Source organism: Acinonyx jubatus, chromosome C1 (assembly GCF_027475565.1).
Source record: "Acinonyx jubatus isolate Ajub_Pintada_27869175 chromosome C1, VMU_Ajub_asm_v1.0, whole genome shotgun sequence".
In the NCBI taxonomy this organism is placed as follows: domain Eukaryota; kingdom Metazoa; phylum Chordata; class Mammalia; order Carnivora; family Felidae; genus Acinonyx; species Acinonyx jubatus.
The window spans coordinates 122015102-122037758 of record NC_069381.1 but is presented as its reverse complement, the minus strand read 5'-3'; the positions used below and the strand labels follow the sequence as shown (position 1 = coordinate 122037758).

The 22657-nt window shown below is 44.3% G+C and overlaps 1 protein-coding gene across 1 annotated transcript in view; it reads left to right on the top strand.

The window, feature by feature from the left end:
• Window positions 1–611: 611 nt before the first annotated feature.
• Window positions 612–22657, top strand: part of LYPD1 (LY6/PLAUR domain containing 1) — a 37210-nt gene continuing 15164 nt past the window's right edge. The window contains exons 1-2 of the mRNA XM_027055927.2: window positions 612–949; window positions 2285–2422. Coding sequence (XP_026911728.1) covers window positions 898–949; window positions 2285–2422 — 190 coding nt within the window. The 5' untranslated portion in view covers window positions 612–897. The remainder of the gene's footprint in view (window positions 950–2284; window positions 2423–22657) is intronic.

The following is a 22657-nucleotide window of genomic DNA, read 5'->3' as shown; positions in this document are numbered from 1 at the left end:
AAGGAGGGCCGCCCGGGGCGAACGGCGCCTGTCCAGGCAGGGTCCTCACCACACCCCGCCCGCTCTGCGGCCGCTGAAGCCAAGCCTGGTCTTGAACCAGGGGCCTCTAGGAGGAAGAAAAGGCGCAGCTGCGCCGGCCCCCTCACGGAGCCTGCAGGTGTGCAACTTCGTCTTACTCAGGGGAGCACGCGCCCCTCTAGCCAGCCGCCCCCTGCACTGGGCTCCCAATGCGGGCCTCCCAGCAACCCCAGCTGGGTGGACCAGCCCCGGAGGGCGCGGAGGGCTAGTGGGGCACGCGGTCCTACGACCCCACCTCGCAGGTCCCGCAGTCAGCGCCCGGCCAGTCCCCTCGGCACCTGCTGCGCCCTCCTCACGCTTCTTCAATCTCCAAGCCTCCCAACCTTGGAAAACTACACTCTGCCTCTCCTTCTGGCGTCCCTGTCCTGGGGACGTGCGGAGGCGGGAGAGGAGGGCGATAGGAAGGGGGTGGGGACCTGAAAAGACGGTCCCAGCCTTCCTCGCCCGCCACCCCCACCCCAACTCGGCAGCCGTCACGTGGTGCCTGGAGTGGGAGGTGGGGAGAAGAGACGAGAGTTTTTTGGGTGCTCCGGCTCGCCAGTAGTTCCTCCAGTCTCAGCCGCCAACTCCGGAGGCGCCGCGCTCTGCCCGGGAGCGCCCGCGGGAGGAGCAGCGACCCGCAGCCGGGAGTCCCGGCACGGGCGATGCTGGCGCCGCCGGCGGCACCTGCGGCTCCTCGTGGCGGCGGCGGTGGCCTCGGCGGCAGGAGCGCGGGCCCCAGCAGCCTCGTCAGCCACAGCCGTTGCGGCCCGGGCCGCCTCCGCCGCGGTCGCCGCCTCTGCTGCGCCTGCCCTCTCCCGGTTCCGCGGCTCCGGGAGGATGTGGGTCCTCGGCATCGCGGCAACTTTTTGCGGATTGTTCTTGCTTCAAGGTAGGGAGACGAAGAAACCACCGGCCCCGCTAGGCGAGCACACCCCATCTACCCGTCTGCCCCTTCGCCCCTCTGGCACCCACCTCCGGGCCCGGGCTGCGCAGGGGTTGCCCAGCGGGAGTTTGGCGGCGGTGACGGGTGCTGGTGCCCGGAGTCGCGATGTGGGAAAGTCTCCAGGAGGAGAGGCGGGAGCGATGGGTTTGTGGGACCCGAGCTGCAGATGCCCGGGCTGCGGGAGAAGAAGCTGATCTGGGGAGGACGGAGGGTCCGAGATGTGCTGGGGCCTTGCCGACGGAGAGGGGGTGATAAAAAGCCCCTGACCCCACCAAGTTAACAGGCGTCTCCAGCAACCCGTGGGAGTGGCGCCGCCGACAGGTGACGGGAGCGCTGGGCAGCCTGTGGCCCGGGCGCGCCGGGGCTAGGTTGCAGCGCCCGGAGCGCCGCCGTTGTGGAGCTGGGAAGAAGCCCGGGGGTCCGGGAGCAGGGGGTGTTAGGTCTAGACAGGAGCTCATTGATGCAGGCAGAGCAGCCAGGCTGGAACGCTGCGAGATGCGAAAACGTTTCGGTCCTCTGAATTATGCAAACGGCTCTCGAGCGAGCGCTGCAGAGCGGGGACCCCCACCGGACCCTAGCCAAACGGTTGCCCTGAAAGCCAAGAAGAAAAGGTTGTGGTGTCGCGGCTCGGGCGGGCGCGCGCGCGCTCACACACACACGCCCCTTGCACACGCTGCGCCTCCCCGCCCAGCGCTGCTGCGGGGACTGTCCCGAAGAAAGGCCGGGGACTCGGGGCGCAGCAGCACTTGGCGTCTGGCACTTCCTCCTGGGTTCCTGGGTGGTCGCGTAGGGAGCCTCGGAGCCACAGCACAGGAACGCTGACGACAAAAACTAAAACTAAAAAGGCGTCTGCAAATGCAACCGCGAATGGTGCCAAAACAGTAATTAAGCAATTTGTAACCAATTAACAATTAGGCAAATCCTTAGCTGTACACTGGAGCTGAAGCATGTCTCTGGAGCTACTTCGCTCTCGAGTTGTGTACCCGGCCTCTCAACTTCCGTGGCGGAAGGGCCAGGTGTGGTGTCGGACGGGCTCTCTTGTTTCTGGAGCATTGGTCTGGGGGTCGCCGGCAGAATTCATTTGTCCTGCAGGACCCTCGGTGTCCGCGCCGCCGGCTGCGGGCTTCAGCCGCATACGCCTTTCTTGGAGACCCAGGGGTGCCGAGCCCAAGGACCCCCAGAGGTCGGGATCCGTGGCTGGCTGGGGCAGAGGAGGGCCGCGGTTTCTGGGGTGGTCTCTGTGAGGGCTGGATCTAAATCCGACTGCTTCTGTCCCCACAGGCTTTGCGCTGCAAATCCAGTGTTACCAATGTGAAGAATTCCAGCTGAACAACGACTGCTCCTCCCCTGAGTTTATAGTGAATTGCACGGTGAATGTTCAAGACATGTGTCAGAAAGAAGTGATGGAGCAAAGTGCGGGTAAGAACCAAGCAGCGCTCACCGGCCTCCAGCCTGGGGTAGGGGTAGGAGTGGGAGGTGGGGGGCCGGGGGGCATTAAATTACAAGAAAGGGGACTGACTTTGATTTAATGCACACACACACTTGTTACCACAGATTTACTTTTACAATGCTGGCAAAAGGAAGAGTTCCAAGTTAATCTCATTAGAGTTAATTACCAGGGCTTCTCCCCAAGGGACTCTGGAGGGGAAGTGCATTTAAATTAGTGGCTCTCCTCTTTTTATTTACTCCTCTCATCTCTCTCTACTAAAAGCTGATCAGGAGGCTGGAAAATATATGGATAACCAGCTCGGCTTGGGCAACTAGACAGTAGCCTGTGAGCAGTGTCAGCCTGAAATATGAAGCTAGTTGAAGTTCCCAGAGGTCAGAGCTTGAAAAATGTGTTTTGTCATAGAGCCACGCCATATTTCTTAGAAGAACACTACAGGATCTTTATTTAATTTTAGAGCTACTGCATCAAATTCCAGGCACCAATTGCCAAAATGTTCAAAGGAATGTAGTTTCCAGCCCCACAAGCTTAGCTGCTAGCTGGCTGATGAAAGGTGCTGGGCTTTATGTGGAGAAGGAGGGCATCCTGTGAGAGCAAACCTCACTTACTTCAGCTGACCAGAGTTTTCTCCCTGATGTGGAACTCCCCAGCCACTCCCAATAGCCTTACCAGAAATCAAAGTCCCCTACAAGTGCACCTGGAACTTTGGGGAAAGGAATGGAACTCTACTTTGAATTCCAAGATCAAACCCATAATGCTAGACCTTGCCATTTTCAGGATATTAACAAGAGGGGAAATCGCATCATGGGGTATACGGAGTGAACCGAAGTTCTGTTCCTCTTTTGTTGGCTGAACTGCATAGCCCCCCAGAGCTTTTGGTTGAAGGGATTAAATCTGTCAAGTGATTTTCTTAACCTACTAGCAAATGAATGCAAAGGCTACAATTTTAAAGGCAGCACCTTGGAAAAGTAGTTTCTTCTCAGAGAAGGGCCTGGAAATACCTTGCTACTAACCGCACAGATATTTGATGAGCAGATAGCTAGCTCATCAATGTGTGGCGAGAGGGTATGTGTGCGCAGTTTTAAAAGCTGTTCTTTTTAGGTCATTAGGTGTGAATTCTTTCCACGGAAAGCGCTCTCTTGGGGAGTCTGATACATAATTGCTCTCAAGAATAATTTGTCCCAAGAAAAGCAGCATGCATTGTTCTGTCATTTGTCATGGGATTCGGGCTATTACAAAAGCAAAATAAAATTTAGTGACGATTCTGTAGCTAAGATTGATAACTATGATTTTGGTAAGTTGTTTCTTTTCTCCTTGTGTTTCATTCTTGAGGATTTTACCTGTAAAATCTGCCCTTTTTCCAGAGGTACTGCTGCAATTTTAGTTGGAATCACTCTGAACGCTTTACCGTTTTTTTTTGTTTGTTTGTTTTTGGGTTTTGTTTTGTTTTTTTTTTTTTGTTTTTGTTTTTTGCCAAATATTTGCAGCTTTCTTTCAAATGGTAATTTAGAGCCAGAAAAAAATAGGGATAAACTGTGGACACATTAGGAACTTCCTCTGGATCCTCTGGGCCAATGCTTACCTGGGTATCCTGTTTTATGAGCTGGGATATGGTTGAGACAAGGAAAGAAAAAGATACAACCCAAACTATAGCCAGAAGAGATGTCCTTTTTCAGAGAGATGTTTCTTCCTCTCTAGAAGTATATGTAAGATAAATACCACACACTCCATTTTCATAGTGGTGTTCTTCATCTTGCTTTATTCTGTCCTCTAAACAACATTATAAAAAAAAGGCAGAGGGGGCATTATAATGCCTGTCTTAACCTAGGGGAACCTTTAGCACAGAGAGTCTCCAGGGCTGAAATTGCTATTAGTTGGATCAAGTGGATACCTTCTCTCCAAACTAGGTTTCTCCAGCCATAGACCATAAGCCAAAGGGTACACAGAGAGTGAAATAATAAAGCAATACCAGTTGAGAAGTCTAGAAAACAGACACAGTTTGGACTCCAAAGAAAAGCCTGTTATAAGGGGGAAGAACACACATTCTAAGCCTGAATTCAGTAAAGTTAGCCAAATGCATGCTCCTGTGTCAAAAGAGCAATGTTTGGGGATCTGCTCCTTCCAAAGTACTTGGATTTTTGTCTCCATGTACTTGTTAGACCAATGAATAGACATGACGCTTAACCCTCCTGATGCTGACGGGGATGGAGAGCCAAGCTAAGACTTGGATTGTTAAGTCACCACATGGAATGCAAGCATCACAGTCCTGGGAACATGGGCTACATGGGAACATGGGAACACAGCAGCTACTTGCCTGGGTCTTACACAGAGTGTCTCATGAAATCCAGTAGTCCTCTTTTGCAGTCCTGGTTTCCCTAACCCCTAACGCACCAGTGATTAATTCTGCAGTTTCAGTCTTTCCACTCTGGAGAAAGAAGGTCATACCTGTTACGTAATAGTATTAGGTACTGAAGTTAGATTTATTATTATTTTCATTGGATCAATAACCTGTTCTGAAAATCTTAGTGTATGAAAACTGAAAAGGCCCATTGACTCAGAATTCAGGGTGCACGTCAGATTTTTCCTGGAAGTTTTGTTGAAATCCATATGTCTCCTGTCACTCTTGAAGTGGCCAGTTCAGTTAGTCTGTGATATACCCAGCCGTGGGTCTTTGCTAAGCTCCCCAAGTGACTGTGGGATCCCCTAAGTCTGAAAAAACCTGTTTGTGTTGTAGAGGAGGGAAACAACAGCCAGAAAAGTTCCGCTTCTGCTCTATGTCCACCAGCAGACTTTCCCCAAGATGCACCTGCTTTCCTGAGCCAGCACCTTCTAGCAAAATATAACACCAGGTTTGCCTGAGAAGATAATGCAAGCAAAGTGCTAAATATTTAAATGGTTTTCATGTCCACCATATTCACCTTACGGGCTTTGTGAACTGGTTGACTGGACAGGCCATGAAATTGATATTAAATGAATATGAGAACCAACCAGTAGGATTTTTAAAGTTTGAGTGCTGTATGGATTGGCATTTTTTCACAGGTCGAGGAAAAGCACAGTTTTAACAGACGAAGAGATTTTAATGAACCAAGCAAGTTTGACATTAAGCAGTGATGAAAGGCATTCTCTTTCCAAAAAATACCAGCGATGCAATATGCCTAGGTCTTTAGTTAGTCCTTTCTGGATTAAGTCTGCAAACTCAGCTTTTATGAATTTGGAGGCAGGTACATTTAATTTTCAATTGGGAAGTACATTTAAAATTAACCTTTACCTATTCCCCAGAGTGGCATTCCTATTAGGTGCAGAGATTTTCCACTGCTTTTTGTCCCCTTGGTCATTTCTGGAGTTATAAGACACCAGGCTGTGGGGAAGGAGAGCCTTCATTCATTGTCCTTACTAATTGATATTTAAATGTTTGCATAACGAATGACTTGTTCTAGCAAGCTCTGCTCTTAATGAGTTAGCTTCTACTTACCAGCACCCTTGATAATGACATTTCTTTTGCTCTTGCTTATCACTGCGTTCCGAAAAATATTTCAAATATTGATTCTCATTTCAAAATAGAAGCTCCCCCCATATGAATTTTTAAACCAGGATATAAAGAATGTGAATTTGCATTTGTTTGACAGTGCAATCTTGTAATTAGAGTTTTTCCTCTTGACTAGATACAGTGAAAGGGGCATAATTTAATTTTTATAGACTAGCCAATTTCTGCCCTAAGTAAAATATAGCTCTGTCAGTGAGCAAAATGTTACAGGTTCTCCTAAACCTTATTTAAAAGTTAAATGCAGTATATTGAGAGAAAGTTCATGGTCTGAATCAGTAACCTAATCGATCTCTTCACCCATCTTTTGCAACATGCATTAATCTATTTGTCTGTTTTGCAATACAAGAGTTACTGATTTATATGCCATGTTGCATCTACGTTATGGCTGTATAAGTAATGGCTGTTTTTCTTTTGGATTAGTTAGTCACTCATTAAGTTGGGCAGGGATGGTTGCATGTCTTGGATAGATTAATTTTATGCCTTATTTTCTTACGAGCTAAATAAGGGATAGCAAGTGAGGACCTGATGTCCCTAAAACAAGGAGTCACCCACTACAGTTTCCATTGTAGAAATGAAAAGCTAACTGTGGCCTTTGTGTTCTTATATCTATGCACTCCTTATTTCACCACAATTAAAAAAAAAAATAGGCTTTAGTTTGTCCTTGGGGTAGACTTGTCAGGAAGAAGTCTGCTAATCAATATTATATCATAATTCCTTTGCACATGGATTCATTTATTTAAGGTGCACATATGCATGTTTGTGCACCCAGATGCACACACAATGGCATATCCATGAATGTGTGTATATTTTTACAGTTTTGCCTGTATTCATTTGCATATACCTATATAATTCTTATCAGAAAAATAAAAAGTCATCCTTCTCTGCAGTCAGATCATAAATTACTTAATCTGTATTACACTGTATGCACGAAGACATTTTCTAACTTTTTTCCCAGAACGATTTTGTTAAGAGCATCCGTAGTATCTGTTAATCTTCCAGTGCCCTCTTGTCTGCCCCATATCATTTCTTCTCCTCCGTCGTCTTCACTGTCCTCTCCTGCATCCCACCTGTAGTGGTTACTTTGTCACCTTCAAATCCATTTTGAATCAATCACTTGTGCTATGGAGTATGCTCTGAGAATGAAGTGAAAAACAGAAGTCAAAAACAAATTCCCTATTTTAACTTTGCTAAGGAGAGTCCAACAGGTTGCAACACTTTAAGAAAGATTCAGATGCCAAGAAGGATCTTCTCAAACATTAACACAGCTATGCTGAAAAGGTTTCCATGTCCAACTTGATCAGGTTATGAATGACACAGGAAAAGATTCTGTGCATTGCATGTCAATATCACTACCTCCTTTCTGGCAGGCCACTAAAAGAACCTTTTTCTTCGAGGCGAGACATTCTGCTGGTCACTTTGGTCACTTAGCTCTCAAGAAGCATCCATCTTTTTCAGGTGGCAGGCATAGCTGGCTGTTAAGGAAGTATTTGGAAAGTAAATATCAAGTGTCATTAGTCCCTTGGACTCTCCAGTATGTGAAGCATTTGTTTATGTTAACTTTCCAGCTGAAGAGGCAGCCAATGCGGACCTCCCAACTCCAGAGCTAAAATGTTTGAAGATTGATCCAGCTCTCCCATAACACTAATTCCTCCCACTACAATTTCATGAAAGCTTCCATCATTGATGGTTTTCCTAATGAATTTAAACAGAGAGGCTTCAAAGCTGGGTTTTTTTCCCAAGTGAAAAATGAAACGGAGTATGAAAACAAAACACACCGTTTCCTTTGAACTTGGAAAAGGAAATCTGCTTCCCTTGTATATTCCTGAAACAGAAAGATCTAAATCTACAGCCTGCTTCCTCTATCTCCCTCTTCCCCTTCCGCCCCTGCTTTCTTCTTCTTGCCTGTCTCCTGAGTCTTTTTCTCTCCTCTTCCTCCTCTGTCCCTCTCTCCCTCCCTTCCTTTCTTTTTTCTTTCAAATTTCTAAAATGATTGAATGTCTTAGGTTCTAAGTCCCAAACATGGCATAGTATTAATCACACTATTTACAGATTCAATACCCAGCCCCTGGGGTTTTTACTAGTTGGGTGGGAAGGCCACTTAGCTCCTTTGGAAGAGAAAACACCCATGTTCCAGGCTCCCCAAGAAGATGTAACTTAATGTCCCAGGGGCTGAGCTTCCTCCCCTGTAAAATATAGGAACAGGCCAGCTGTTTTCTTGTGAGATACAAGACACTGAGGATTGCTGTCATTATAACCATCTTTAGAAATTGATCCTGAAAGTAGAAACCTGACAGAGTTGCTTCATCTCCTATCTCTACCTGTCTCTGAAGATGACCCAGAGGTCTTAGCCTAGGTTACTTGGCATATTATTTCTTCCTTTTGCAGACTGAGAGCGCCCTTGAATGTAACCTTTGATCCCTTACAATAAGATCCTTGTAATTAGCCTGAAGGTTCACAGTGAGATAACATCCTAACTAATAGCGGGTGAATCTGAGATGCAGAGAGGTTGAGCAATTTGCTCAGGGCCACACATCCAGTGGGACTAAAACTCAAGTCCTTTGCCTTCCTTAGGATTTTTGCAATCATCATAATGCTATTTTGGGGCATTCTTTAATAACAAGTTTGGTGCTATAATTTAGGTTCCATAAAATTCACCCTTTTAAAGTGGTTTTTAGTATATTCACAGAATTGTAAATATAATCTAATTCCAGATAGATATTTCATTCCAGAACATTTTCATCACCCCCAAAAAGAAACCCTGTACCCATTAGCAGTCACTAATCTGGGAACTGCTAATCTGCTTTCTGTCTCTATGGATTTGCCTCTACTGGACATTTCATATAAATGGAATGATGCAGTATGTGGCCTTTTGTGCCTGGTTTCTTTTGCTTATAGTAATACTTTTTAAATTCATCCATTTCGCCTCTCAGTTTGAGATCTCTTTCCTTCTGCTTGTACAAAGAACTGAAGAGAAAGCTCAAGTTGGGAAAATGCCTAAATTATGGAGGGGATAAGATGGGGTGGTTTGTGAACTTGAAACTCCATGGGATGATTAGCCAATTTACTGAGCTGGACTAAAAACCTGTGCCAAGAGCAAATCATTCCAGTGAACTGTAGGGCAAAGGAGTTCATGTTCATCAAGCACCTATGTGCCAAGTGCTGGGCTTTCCACCCATTGTCTATCAAAGAGTCAATCTGCTTCTTCATGAGGGGATCTTGAATTGGCTTGTGTTAACACAAGAATTCTGAGGCACTTGGATGCACTATTCCTAATGCCTGAAGCTCTTATCAGGATCCCAGCTGCCCATCCCTGATCAGCATCACTGATAGGCCAGGGTTTTCAGGAATCACGCACTTTGTAGGCTAGAAGAGATCTTAAATTTATAATTTTACAGATGAAAAGAAAGGAGTTGTTTTTTTTTTTTTTTTTTTTTTTCCTGAGGCCTTAAACATCTTGAGCAGTCCATTTCTCTTTCTTCCCTTGAGAAGGCTTGAGGGTAGAGCGGGTTGAGACGTATTCTGGGAAGGCATTTTTATTAAGGCAATGGGATTCTGGCATGATTAGGTCATCCACAATGAATACTCAGGGAACTTGTGCAAGTCTGGCTTTTTTCTCCCAAACCAAATCATTGATTATAGCTTTTATGTAGGCAGTACCATTTACTCCATTTTCCCCCTCTGTTATTCCCTCCTTAAAAACTAGGCTGGATTCTTCCTTGCCTTACTTTTTCATTGTGGTAGAAGTGATTGTATTTTGGGGAGAGGAGACTTTCTGGTAGTGGATAATACGTTTCCTTCCCTGCGCATTCTACAAAAGGTCTTGTCTATAACTTAGGAGTTTCACCCAAATCTGTGATGAATCAGCCTACAAATAAAAAGAATTATGATATATGTCATTACTTCTTTCTGTCCATGGTGAACTTCGGGTTGTGGGTACATTGTGATTCAGGAGCTGTTTTCATGGGCCAGAGCTTCGGGGCATGTTCTCTTATTAATACGTTGCTTCCAATCTTCTGATTGCCTGCAACAGTACAAAGCAAAGCAGGAGATGAACTGAATTAAGTGCTTTTTAGATAAGGTGAAACCATAGAGAGCTGCTAATAAATTGCTTTTTTAAAGGAATGCATTTAAATAGAAAAAAGCGTGATGGTTCAGGATGTCGATTTCGAGTTTTATGACTTCGCAAACCACGAAGAGGGATCCAGATGCACAAGTGATGAAGTGTTGTATTATTTTAAGGAAGTTGTGATACTTGGTCCAGTGCATTTCATTTCTCACTGGACATGGACAATAGCTTTTTATGTTTTTCTATTTCTTGGACTTGTTGGCGGGAGCAGAGGAATGACTGGAGACAGTGCCAGAGGCGGGTGGCGCCAGGCGTGCGGCACTCGGCTGCTGTACCCGTGCATGCTGTGCTCGGCATGAATACGAATGTGCATAGCAGTTTACAATGCCCTCCGCTGAGGCTTCTTCAAAGAGCGTCTGCGGAAGCAGGTATATTAAGTGACACTGGGCCGTGTGTTTTATGCACTGTTTTATTGCTTATGCAAAATCTACCAAACCACTTGGGTCTCCTGTAACTTCAGAGAATCTGTTCGGAAATAACAAGAGGCTGGGCAGGTTGGCTAGTTTTCCACCCAGTGAAGACATCCAAACTAGGAGTGCAAAGAGATCTGGGCTTCAAAGCCAATCCCGATTCTTAGGAGAATTTCCCTGCCTTCAGAGGGAGAGGCAGCTGGTGGGAGGAGCTGCCCCTACTGAGGGAAGAGCTAGCTAACTTTGTTTGAAAGGTCAAACAACTTTCTACTCAGCCTGGCACTGGCTCTTGGGAGGGAAAGAAGAATAAAGTAAGGTGGAAGCAGGCATTTTACCTAAGAGTGGGTTAAGATCTAGAGAGACTAAACCAACCCCTGTTAAAACTGGCTCTATGTGGAAAAGCCAGCCAGGGCCCCTGCTTACCTGAGCCCTTGGACAAGCATCTTAGACTTGACCTTCCTGGTGTAGGTGGAGACAGGATGTTCTGACAATTTTATCTTTGTTCCGCATTCTCCAGCCAGCAGTGTGCCTGGCAACAGAGCCTTTCAGTGTTTTTAGAGTACTTTTCCTAATCCAATTGAACCTCAGTTTCATGCACTAGAGCCCATTCATGGTTTTCATTTCTGGATACAGGGCTCCTGAAAGGATGCTGTGCTCATCCTCTCTCTCCCTCGCATACTCCCCACCGCCCCCCTCCTTCTGTCTCTCTTACACCCACACACCTAGACTCTCTCACTCATATGAAGACACACAATATATACCTGCTGAATGAGTGTACTTGAAGAAATCAAGTTTCAAGCAAAAACAGATAGATTGATTGGTATTTACAAAATAATAGACCAGAAATGAGGGAGTTTAAATTTCTAGCATAAGAAGAAAAATACAACAAAGTTAAGCTTAATATACCATTTGCTTTTCAGTTAAACCAGAAAAAACCAACTGATGCCTGTTAGTCACGGTTATCATTTAAGGAACAACTCCAAAGTAGAATAAACCCAGTTTTTCTAGTTTGTCAGCTCACTTTTGAGGCTAATCTGGCTGTGCTCTGCATAGGAGTGTTTTCTGGAAAGAAACACATATACCTCCCTCCTAAACATCCAGCTAGTTTGGTAATCAAGCCAGGTAGGGACAGGACACCACTTAGCCAATCTGGTCAGCTGGCGGTTTACGTTATTAGGAACTCTGTTGCACAGTGGAGATCCACCTTGATCGTGAACTTCCTAAGGGAGAAAGTAACCCACCCCACACATAGTCATATACTCGTTCTCCCCTGGCAGACCTCTGCCCCCGCCCATAGATCCCTCCCATACACCAATGCAAATTTGAAATACAAATGGGTATGCTCCTCAAGAGAGAAACCATCCAGACTTTGAGCTGGGGGACATACTTCTAAACCCGTGAGTGTGGACAGACTAAACCATAGAGGGAAACACGGGATGTGAAAAAAAGACCATGTTTTTGCTCTCCTACTGTCTGCCTTATACTTACACTGTGTTTCACTGAACTCTAAGAGCCAACTAATTGTTTGTGTTCTTGCTCTGTTTATTAACTATCATTAATATCATTGTCCTGAGCCCCGGGTGCCATTCTCAAGGAAGCGGCTGCAATAGCTCCCAGGCATCAGAAAGCACAGTGTTGTATGTAAGGGATGAATCATGGGGATCTACCCCCAAAACTAAGAGCACACTGTATGTTAGCCAAGTTGACAGTAAATTATATTTAAATAAATAAAGCACTGTGCTTTCCCCTCTTTAGTCTATGGGGCACAGTTTCAAAAGAATAAACCAGCCATTGCTGCAGGCAGATTTCTCTTACCTGCATCCCAGACGTCACTTTCTGGATTGCTGAAGAATGCTTTTGGTGGCAAGTAACAGGGACTTAAGCCATAAAGACATTTATTGTTTACCTAACCAGTAGTCTGGATGTAGGTGGTCCTGGAGTTGTTCCCATAGCTCAGTGATGCCATCAAAGACACGGTTCTCTTCATTTGCCCTCTCACTTCCTAAGCGTCTTGGGTTTTTGCTGTCAGACTTGTTACCTCTTGGTCACAAGGTGACTTCTCTGTTTAAGTTAAAGAGAAAGAATAGCATCGGGAGCTTTTGTCTTCAGCTTTACTCTCCCCAAGTTCCCCAAGAGAATTCTGCTTACTTTTTATTGGTCAGAACATGGTCTCATGGTCATTATTGCTATAAGGAAGATGGTAGAGGGTGGCTATTGGGTGGCCAGCTATAGTGTCTGCCAAATCACCTTTTGAGAAATCCATGCACAAAATCAGAAAAATCGGGCACAATGCCTCCAGGATCCCCTAGAGAAAGAACAGGGATAATTCCATTTCCTGAACATCACCTTCTCTTTTGCCTAAAGTGAACACTGAAATGCATTGTCATCCTAAATGATTATCACATTTTGGAAAGGGAAAGAAACACACACACTAGCAAGTGATGTCCTGAAGTTTAATTCAAGATGTCTGTGATGTTCCAGAATATTTGGGTTTACTGAATGCTGAGATATAAGAGTGTAACTACATTTTAGTGCAAGGATTTTTTTCTTTTTTCTTAGCAAGCACAAGTAGGAGAGAGGGGCAGAGAGAGAGAGCGAGAGAGAGAGAGAGAGAGAGAGAGGGAGAGAATTTTAAGCTCTTATGCAGGTTCCATGCTCAGTGAGCAGCCTGAAGTGGAGTTCAATCCCATGACCCTGGGATCATGACCTGAGACAAAATCAAGAGTTGGATACTCAACTGACTGAGCCACCCAGGTGCCCCAAACAAGGATATTTTCTATAGAAGAGAATGCCATGTTCTGGCAACAGGTGAAAGGGAAGTTAGGGTTAAAGAATAAGGTGTTCCTGGCCCACCCCATCTGGACCCATCATGCCACCAGCAACCCTGTTTTTCCTACCTTTGAGTGAATTTTTGTGCAAGAATCTGATGATTAAAGTTTGAGCCCTTAGCATTTCAGAACAACAATCAGAGGGACTTCAAGGTTAAAAATCCAAGAGCCCAGTTTCATAAATTATTGAAGGGCGCTGTTAATACTGAGATAATAAGTCATAAATATCTTCCCCCAAGCCTCCATGGCAAACAGGGAAACAAAGACACCAGCTGAGGAAAAGCAAGTGACTGTACAGAACCTTCCTGGTTCAGGAAGTTACAAATGAGCAGAGAAGTCCAACCCTAAAGTGAAGCTAAAGTAAAACTAACAATTGGCCTCATACATTATGGGTTGGTTACTTGCTTGTTATAATTAAGTTGGCATCAAGTGGTTAACAGCCTTGAAAATTAAACTCAACCAAAAAAACTTTTGAAAAGGATAATCAAAGGTTTCTGAATAATGAAGTTAACACATCCCTGTTATAAGGAAAAAGAATGTTCCTGTGGCATCTTGTTTCATGTCTATTTTCTGGTGTTGGTGGTGCTTGTTTTAACAGACATGTTTATTTTTACCCTCGGGGTCACTGCAGCTCCTTAACATTACTGTCAATTTCCAGTCCTAGCAGTATGGTTAAGATGGACTTGGCATCAGTTTGGAGGTGCAGTGTGGAACTTGGCACTTCCCTTGTTTTTGAATTTTGAGTTTTTTGGGGGTTTTTGAGGGTTTTTTGTTTTTTGGGTCTTTTGTTTTTGTTTTTGTTTTTTTGCCTTTTAAGATGGGTTGTTCGTATTCTTATTTGGTTCCTGTGGCCATCTGTAGCTCCAATGGAGGGGCTGCTTTGGCTTTTAAAATATTCACATTCATGGCAAAGGAAAAGTAATTAAGAGCCAGAACACAAAACTGTCCAGAGAAGAACTCCCTTCTGGGTTTTCCCCCTTCTTTATGCCTGATAAATGGTGTCCATCATGGCAGTAACAAGGCACAAATATAGATAAGCCTCTTCTTCCTGAGATGTTCCCATTAGAATGCAGACACTGTCAAAACTCCTCACATGGTGTTCTTTAAGAGAAAAAAAAATACTTGGGAACAGATCGAAGATCTTTTTTCTCACAGTTTCTTTCAAAGCTCAGTGAAAATGCATATAGTTCATTCCAATTACCCGTTTCCAAGCATTTTTCTTTGAGGAGCTCTTCCTAGTTCTGCATAGAATATTTATTGTGATGTAATCATAACTCTGGTGCAGTAAATGTTGGTTATTCTTTGGGTAGAGGAAGATTAGTCTCACTCCCAGACGGGCATTCACACAAGTAGCAGTTTACCATAGAAGTTGACTTTAAAACTAAATTGTACAACGTGGGGTGAAAGTAATGGACTTTTAAAGGCTCTGTTGAGAAATTTCCATCTTTATACCAGCAAAGAAGGCAGACACAAAGGAAACTGTTGGAAAAGATAAATGCACTGTGGTCCGTAAAAAGGAAGGAACACATGCTTTATGCCTCTATTTAATTGACTGTTGGGGCAGAGACTAAAGTGAGAAAACCAGGAAAATAGCTCATTTTAAAAACCTCTTTAGAGCCAGTGTGTCCTAACAGGACTGTAGTCCCATACTCTATGGGATGGGTCAAATCCCCACGTATATCTGTGTGTGTGTGGGTGGGTGGGTGTGGGTTGGGGGTATGATGGTCTTGATCCTCTTTTTGCCCCAGTGCAGCTCAACTCACCCAGCAAAAAACAATGTTAAGTCATTACTGTTTATGATTTTCAAAGTCCAGAGTCTATTTGGAATAGAAGATTAGTTGGAAAATGCTTCCCAACTTCAGAGAGAATCATGGCTACAGACTTAGGTCCTAGGATACCACGTAGACTGGGGCACATGGAACCTGGCAGGGTCTAGAGAGTGCCTACTGGTTATCAGCCTTTCTTCTTACCCGGGTTCTGAGCATACTGAGAAATAAAACAGGGAACAGGGAAGACGAGGGCAAAAATATCACCATAGTAACTGAGAAAGACTAAGTTGAAGGGAATAGCTTTGGGGTGAATGTCAAATGGGCTTCCAAATGAGCTGGTCTACCCAGTCCGTAAAGGCCAAAGAGGGGAAGTTTCTTGTCCTGAGGAGCATGGCAGAACACCTATTTGCTATAAGCCATTCACTCCCAAGAAGGAAAAGAAAGCAGATGAACAATGTGTGTCTGCTTTATTCTTCCCAAATTAACCAATCAGGTCACTCCTTTGAGGATGAGGGACTAGAGGTTGAGAGAGGCCCAGAGTACCCTTAGTTCCCTTTGTGTGGAAAGAAACAGATGGGCAAAAAAACATTCCCCCAGTAATCTTCCTTGAAGTCCACCCTTCCCCCGGCCCCAAAAAATAGTAACTTCAGGATTCTCCAAGATCTTTGAGGCAAGAGTGGAGTAGTTAAGTGGCACAGATGTTTGGGGCTGCATGGGTCACGTGTTGGTCATCAGCATGGGCAGTGACTGGGGATGTTTCACTGTAGCTTGTGTTTGGGTCGTACATAGAAAAGTGATACAGACTTGACCCTCACTCACAGTCATGTCTTTTATTTTAAAAATTTTATTTGAAATAATATGCCACAGAAAAGCTGCGAAATAGTACAGACTTTATATTTACTCTTCACCTAGTTTCCGCTAATGTTGATTAACTTGCATACCTACAGTATAATGACCAAAACCAAGAAATTAATATTGGTCCAACACTATTAACCCATGGTTTGTTTTTGGATTTCACCAGGTTTTCCTTTTTCTGTTCCAGGATCCTATCTGGGATCACACATTGCATTTCATTGTCATTCCTCCTTGGTCTCGGCTAGTCTCCCAACAATTCCTCATTCTTTCTTTGTCTTTTGTGATGCTGGCACTTTTGAAGAGGACCCGTCAGCTTTTTGTATACTGTCCCTCAATTTGGGTTGGTCTGATATTTTCTGATGGTTAGATTGTGGAAGACTACTTGGAAGTGATGTGCTATCATTTTTCAGTGCATTATATCAAGAGGTGCATGATGTCAGCATGTCTTATGACTAGTGATGTTAACTTTGATCGCTTAATTAAGATGGTGTCTGCTGGGCTTCCCCACAAATGACTGTTTTTCTCTTTGTAATTAATAGATAACTTGAAGGAAATTCTTTGAAACTATATGGATATCTTGTTTCTCCTCAAACTTTGCTCACTAATATCAGCACCTGTTGGTATATCTCTCCCTTACTGTGGAAGTTATTCCTGTGGTGTTCTAAAATTTCTATTCTTCTGCAAAATTTCTTCTGACTTTATTATTTGGAATCTTTCTGTAATATATAGCTGTCCCTGCTCCTCCAAATGTTTATTTAATCATTTATTTATTTGTATAAAGGTGAACTGGTGGGTATTTACTTCATGCTATGGGTTCTAATCCAGTACCATTGTTAATTTTGTTGCTCAGATTGCCCTAGATATCCCCTGGGAGACTGACTTCTGTGTCCTTTCAGCATGCCCCATCTTTGAAGACTTCCTTATTTTTTGGCACCACAAGATAAGATACTCCAGACTCATCTTAATTTTCCCTCTCTCAGCCTTGTTTATCACTTCTCCATGGTAGTTGTGTATTTTAAATGAAAAACAAGGGGTGCCTGGGTGTCTCAGTCAGTTGAGCATCCAACTCTTGATATGGGCTCAGGTCATGATCCCAGGGTCGTGGGATCAAGCCCTACACTGGACTCTGGTAAGCGTGGAGTCTGCTTAAGATTCTCTCCTTCTCTCTCTACCCCTTCCACCTGCTCACATGCACGCTCTCTCTCTCTCTAAAATAAAAATAAATTTTAAAAAACCACCTCAAGTCAAGGACGTTGACTTTTTAAAAAAAAATTTTAATGTTTTACATATTTTTGAGAGACAGAGCATGAGCAGCGGAGAGGCAGAGAGAGAGGGAGACGCAGAATCCAAAGTAGGCTCCAGGCTCTGAGCTGTCAGCACAGAGTCCCACATGGGGCTAGAACTCATGAACCACGAGATCATGACCTGAGCCAAAGCTGAAGTTAGACACTTAACTGACTGAGCCACCCAGGTACCCTGGAAGTTGACTTTTCTTAGGTATGTATTATGGACTGACACAGTCATAGGTGCTTTGCAGTCATTGTCACCTTAATCATCACATGTTAGTCTGTTGGGTCAGTACACCTTTCTCCCTTTTCAAAAGTGCAAACAGGCTTAGAGAAGTTTAGTGTGTTATCTCAGTGGTAAGTCTAGTCTAAGCCTGTTGGACTTCAGAGTCAATGTTTTTTTCCACCATGCAAAGAATTATTCAGAAGCAAAATGAAACATGAACATTTTACTTATTCACTTCAGCTTGCCCCACCTTGGTCTGTAAATGAGAAGATTAAGATTTCTTCAAGACCCAGAACTTAATGGAAGAAATTAATGGTAGACCCTGATCTTGCACTTAGGCTAATATTTCTTTACATCTAACACTGTAATTCTTCTAAGGTGATTTTTATTGGTAAAAAATTAAGTTTAGCAATTTCTAACAATTTCAGTTTATTATTGAAACTTCCTTTCCTTGCTTTATGAGGACATACAATTTCCCACTGGGTTTGCCAGCAACGATGAGTTGCCACTCATCTTCGAGCTTAAGTGATCATTTTGGATAGGTCAAGAAATAATACATTACAAAAAAAAAAAACAAAAACCTGAACAGGAGCCCCTTGTAAGTAAGGTGACTTCCTAGTAAGTAGTGCTGCTTCTTGAACTCCCAAGTTATCTCTTTGGCAATATAAGTTCATTTGAAAATGGTGTTTTCTGAAAGAAAAATCATTATTTTTTTCTTTCAATATATGATGATTTTAAGAAGACTTAGAAAATCATTAAATTCCTGAAAGTACATCTAGAAAAGTATAATTAAACTCATAGGGGAAACAGGTTACCGCATCAATATTTATAATGTGCTTTAAGAGGCACTCTTGGCTTCTTCAAAGCAGAAAATATGGGAGAACAATGGAGCACAGGCAGTATTTTGGATCTACCATGGCTTAAACAACGACATCACATGAACTAACTAGGCTTCTTACACAAATAAGGTGGTTTCTGGTTATCTCGCAGCCACTGTAGAAAAAAACCCCAGGACCTTGTGACAGAGCATGTCAGAAAATGTTGACTGCTAGGGACAGTTGCACAGATACACTGTGGAAAGTGGGGTCTGCCCAGGGTGGGGTCTGCTCCATTTTGGCTTACATACAACAGAACCACAAGACCTCTAAATGTGAGTTTTAATCAATCTGCATCCTGCCACACTGGAAACAGTGTTCTTGTAGTGGTTCTAACTGTGCCCTTTTTTTCCCCCTCATTTTTGCCTTCAAGCTGTGCCTATGTCTTCTGTAAGGATGTTTGTGTATGCTGTGAAGAATGTACTTTCTACAGAGACAGTTCAATTAAAAAACATAGTAAAATATGGATATAAAATTCTCCAAATAGTTTAAAGCCAGCAAAGGCCTTTGGTCGAATCTTGAACCCAGAGATCCTTTCTGACATTCTTCAAAAAGCAAATGTTCCGGGGATGCCTGGGTGGTTCAGTCAGTTAAGTGTCTGACTTAAGCTTAGGTCATGATCTCACAGTTCATGGGTTCAAGATCCACATCAGGCTCTGTGCTGACAGTGTGGAGCCTTCTCAGTATTCTCTCTTTCCCTCTCTCTCTGCCCCTCCCCTGCTTGAGTTCTCTCTCAAATAAATAAACTTAAAAAAAAAAAAAAAGGTAAATGTTCCAAACTGTGGGTTGTATTTCTTATAGAACTAGAGAGGAAAGACCAGGTGAAAGGGATAGGTGTTATTAGGTAAAGGTGATTGGATTTTGATAGAACACAGGTAAGCAAACTCTGACCCTTGGACCAAATCTAGCCCAATACTTGTGTTATGAACTGAACTGTCCTCCCAGCCCCCACCAAATTCATATATTACAGTCCTGATCCTCAGTGTGGTTGCAGTTGGAGATGGGGCCTTTGAGAATAATTAGGGTTAGATGAGGTCCAAGGGTATGGCTTCCAATGGGATTGACCTCTTTATAGGGGAGGGAGAGAGATGCACAGGAAGGTCCCTATTAGGACACAGCTGACTCTAAGCCAGGGAAGCGTTCTTACCAGAAGCTTAATTTTTGCCAGCACCTTGGTCTTAGCCTTCTAGCCTCCAGAACTCCAGCAAAATTTCTGTTGTTTAAGCCACACAACCTGGGATATTTTATTGTGACAGCCCAAGTGGACTACTGTGGCCGATTTCTATAAAGGAAACTTAATTGGAACACAGCCATCCCCATATGTTGTGCATTATCTTTGGCAGCCTCCATGATAAAATATCAGAATCAAGTAGTTGTGATGGAGACTATTTAGCCTCAAAAGCCAAAATGTTTACTATCTAGCCTGTCACAGAAGAAGTGTGCCAACCCCTGGGTAGAAACTTACCATGTACAGTGTTGCTTTTAAACAGAAAAAGCCACCCCAGTGGGACATGAATGGGCCAAAGGGAAGAAAGAAAAACCCCTACTGACAGGTACTCAAACTAGCCCTGGCCTGATCACCTCCAGGAGTGTTTTGGTCTTCTTAGCTGGTCATTTCACACCCAAGCTAAGTGGGAGCAGGCAGAGGAGCCTGTCCTCAAATGAGGCTGATAGGACAGACCTATTGTGACAGGGAGGTAGCAATGGACCAAATGGGGTCCAGGAGAAGAGTGGAAAGCAGTGAAGAAAAACTGGCTCGTCTCTCCTTCTCCATGGCCGTGGATCATCAGAGTTGTCACAGCCTTCACCGTGCAGTGCAGAGCAGGGGCTGGCCTGTAACGCCGAATGAAATCTTTGCAGGTAGTGAAAGCCTTCTCCCTGGATAAATTGTTTTGTGCATTTAGAACCTACATGTGCCCGCTCCCTCCCCAAAATGGCAGTTGGGAAGTTTCGGCCACCTGTGTCTGAATCATCCGGGGTTGGTTCTAGGAATCTGTATTTAAAGAATGCCCAGGTAACTCTTCTGCACAATGATGTCTGAGAAACACTGCTTGGGCAGTTTTTACCAGCTGGGGTTCTAGAACTTTCCAGGTCCCATCTGGAGAGCGGGTGCATGTTATAACAGGCCCCTTAGTGAAGTGCACAGGAAAGAACCTCGAGGAAGGAGAGTTTGGGCCAAACGTATCGCCACACCAGTGATTTAGCACATTAAAGATTTTTGCACTGTGTGCCACCAGCCAGGTCAGCCTAGAGACTTCCAGGTCAGAATGCCAGCCTCGGAGCCATGGTGTAACTCTCCCTGATGTTGTATTCCTAAGCCCTGACCACTTCTGGGCTGATGTCAACCAGAGTTGTTCCAGGTGCCTTTTATTCTGCCTGCTCCATCTGTGGTGACCCAGCTGTGTTAGGGGCAGGCAGAAAGAGCTGGACTCAAGCAAAGAGAAAACACCATCTTTCTTCTTCTCCCTGTATAATCAATAATTCAACCCTGTAAAGCCTGCCCGATGCCTGATGGAGCGCCTGCTGCAAAGAAGACGACAGGGGCCATCCAGCATCCACACTAATTTCTAACGCTTCTTTCTTTCGTTCTTTCTCCCTGCTGCCCCGTCTCCTGGTCTGCCTTTGGTTTTTCTTGATCTGAATGCAAACTGAGCATGTTGGCTAAAATGTGACCCAAATATAGTCCAAGAGGAATGGAGACAGAATGGAAAAAGGAGCCAGTGATTTTCAATGATGGAGCAGATCAGTAATTACTGAAGTCGCTATCCCCTCTGAGGGATGTACCATGGTGTGCATAAATTCAGTAAGTAGCCACTTCTGTGAATTAAGGGTTCAAATTAGAAAACACACCATGGACAGATAATAACAATAAAAATAGCAACAGCAAACGCTTATATAGCACCTACTTTGTGCCAGGAACTTTTTCCAAGTTCCTTAACTTGGAAAGATCGTTTCTAGTGTCTGTAAAACAGGGAGGACACGTGGTGGTACTGAAATGTGTTCATACCATCTATTTGGATGCATTTCCTCCCACTTTACATTTAATTCCAGTGTGTAGAGCACATATGATCTAATCCCTTTTCCCCTGTTTCCATGTTTTATGATTTCAGCCTAACTCTTGCAAGCTTGATTTCCTTCAAAGTCTAATTTCACTAGTCCCAGGAAATAGGTACCATTGCTACAGTGGAATGAATTTCCCTGGAAGTAACCTCAGTATTTTATTTTACCTTTCCTTCATTCCTCTCCATGGCTATCATTATCCTAAATAAGGCAGATTAATACGACTGACTTACTCCAGGAGAACAATTTGTGGTATTTTGAAAGCCAGTATAACCACCCATCTAAATCCAAGAGTTCCCCTCCCAGGAGGCCATCACCCCTCGAAAGACTTAAAGAGGATTAACGTGTTAAGTTCTGGGGCTCTTGTTCAATTTGGTGATAGTGGGTGGTATGTTCCATAAGTACACTTCTGGTCCGCAGATGGGAGCTGTGAGAAATGACTTGGCACAGGCAGGACACATCCCTGTGTCCCTGCAGGGTGGGATGGCTGGGAGCAGGCCCAAGCTGGGATTAGCCCGGCCGTGGGTGATGGACAGCACTTCCTCACCCTGCCGAGCCTGCCAGCTCTGGGTCTGAAAGCCCATTACCAAGGCATTGCCTTTCACACAGGCCTGTTTCAAGCAAGGCCTGTGGGTTTGTGCTAGCTTTCTGTAACCTCTGTTATCCAGGCCCCACCAGCCTAAGAATAAAATTTGGGGTTGCTACTAGTCAGAAAAGTATCCACTATCATGGGGCCTCTGGGCCCCCTTTAAATGATCCTTTTTCCTTCTGTGTTCTCCCCTTTTCCCCTTCATTCCCTTATTCATTCATTCAGTATTTTTTGAGCCATTTAGGTATCAAGCAGTGCTCTAATTACTAGAGCTACATTCTATTAAAAACAATTTGATAGTAAAAACATGTAGAACATTAGAAGTGATTAAAAGAAAGGTCATATGGGGAAGGAGCATCCCTCAGCTATTTGGGGAAGTGTCCAGAAGGTGACTCACTGCTGCTTTTATTTATTTTTTAATGTTTATTTATTTTTGAGAGAGAGTATAAGTGGGGGAGAGGCAGAGAGAGAGGGAGACACAGAATCTGAATCAGGCTCCCGGTTCCACGCTATCAGCACAGAGCCCGATGCGGAGCTCAAACCCACGAACCGTGAGATCGTGACCTGAACAGAAGTCAGACGTTTAACCGACTGAGCCACCCAGGTGCCCTCACTGCTGCTTTTAGACACTGCCATCTC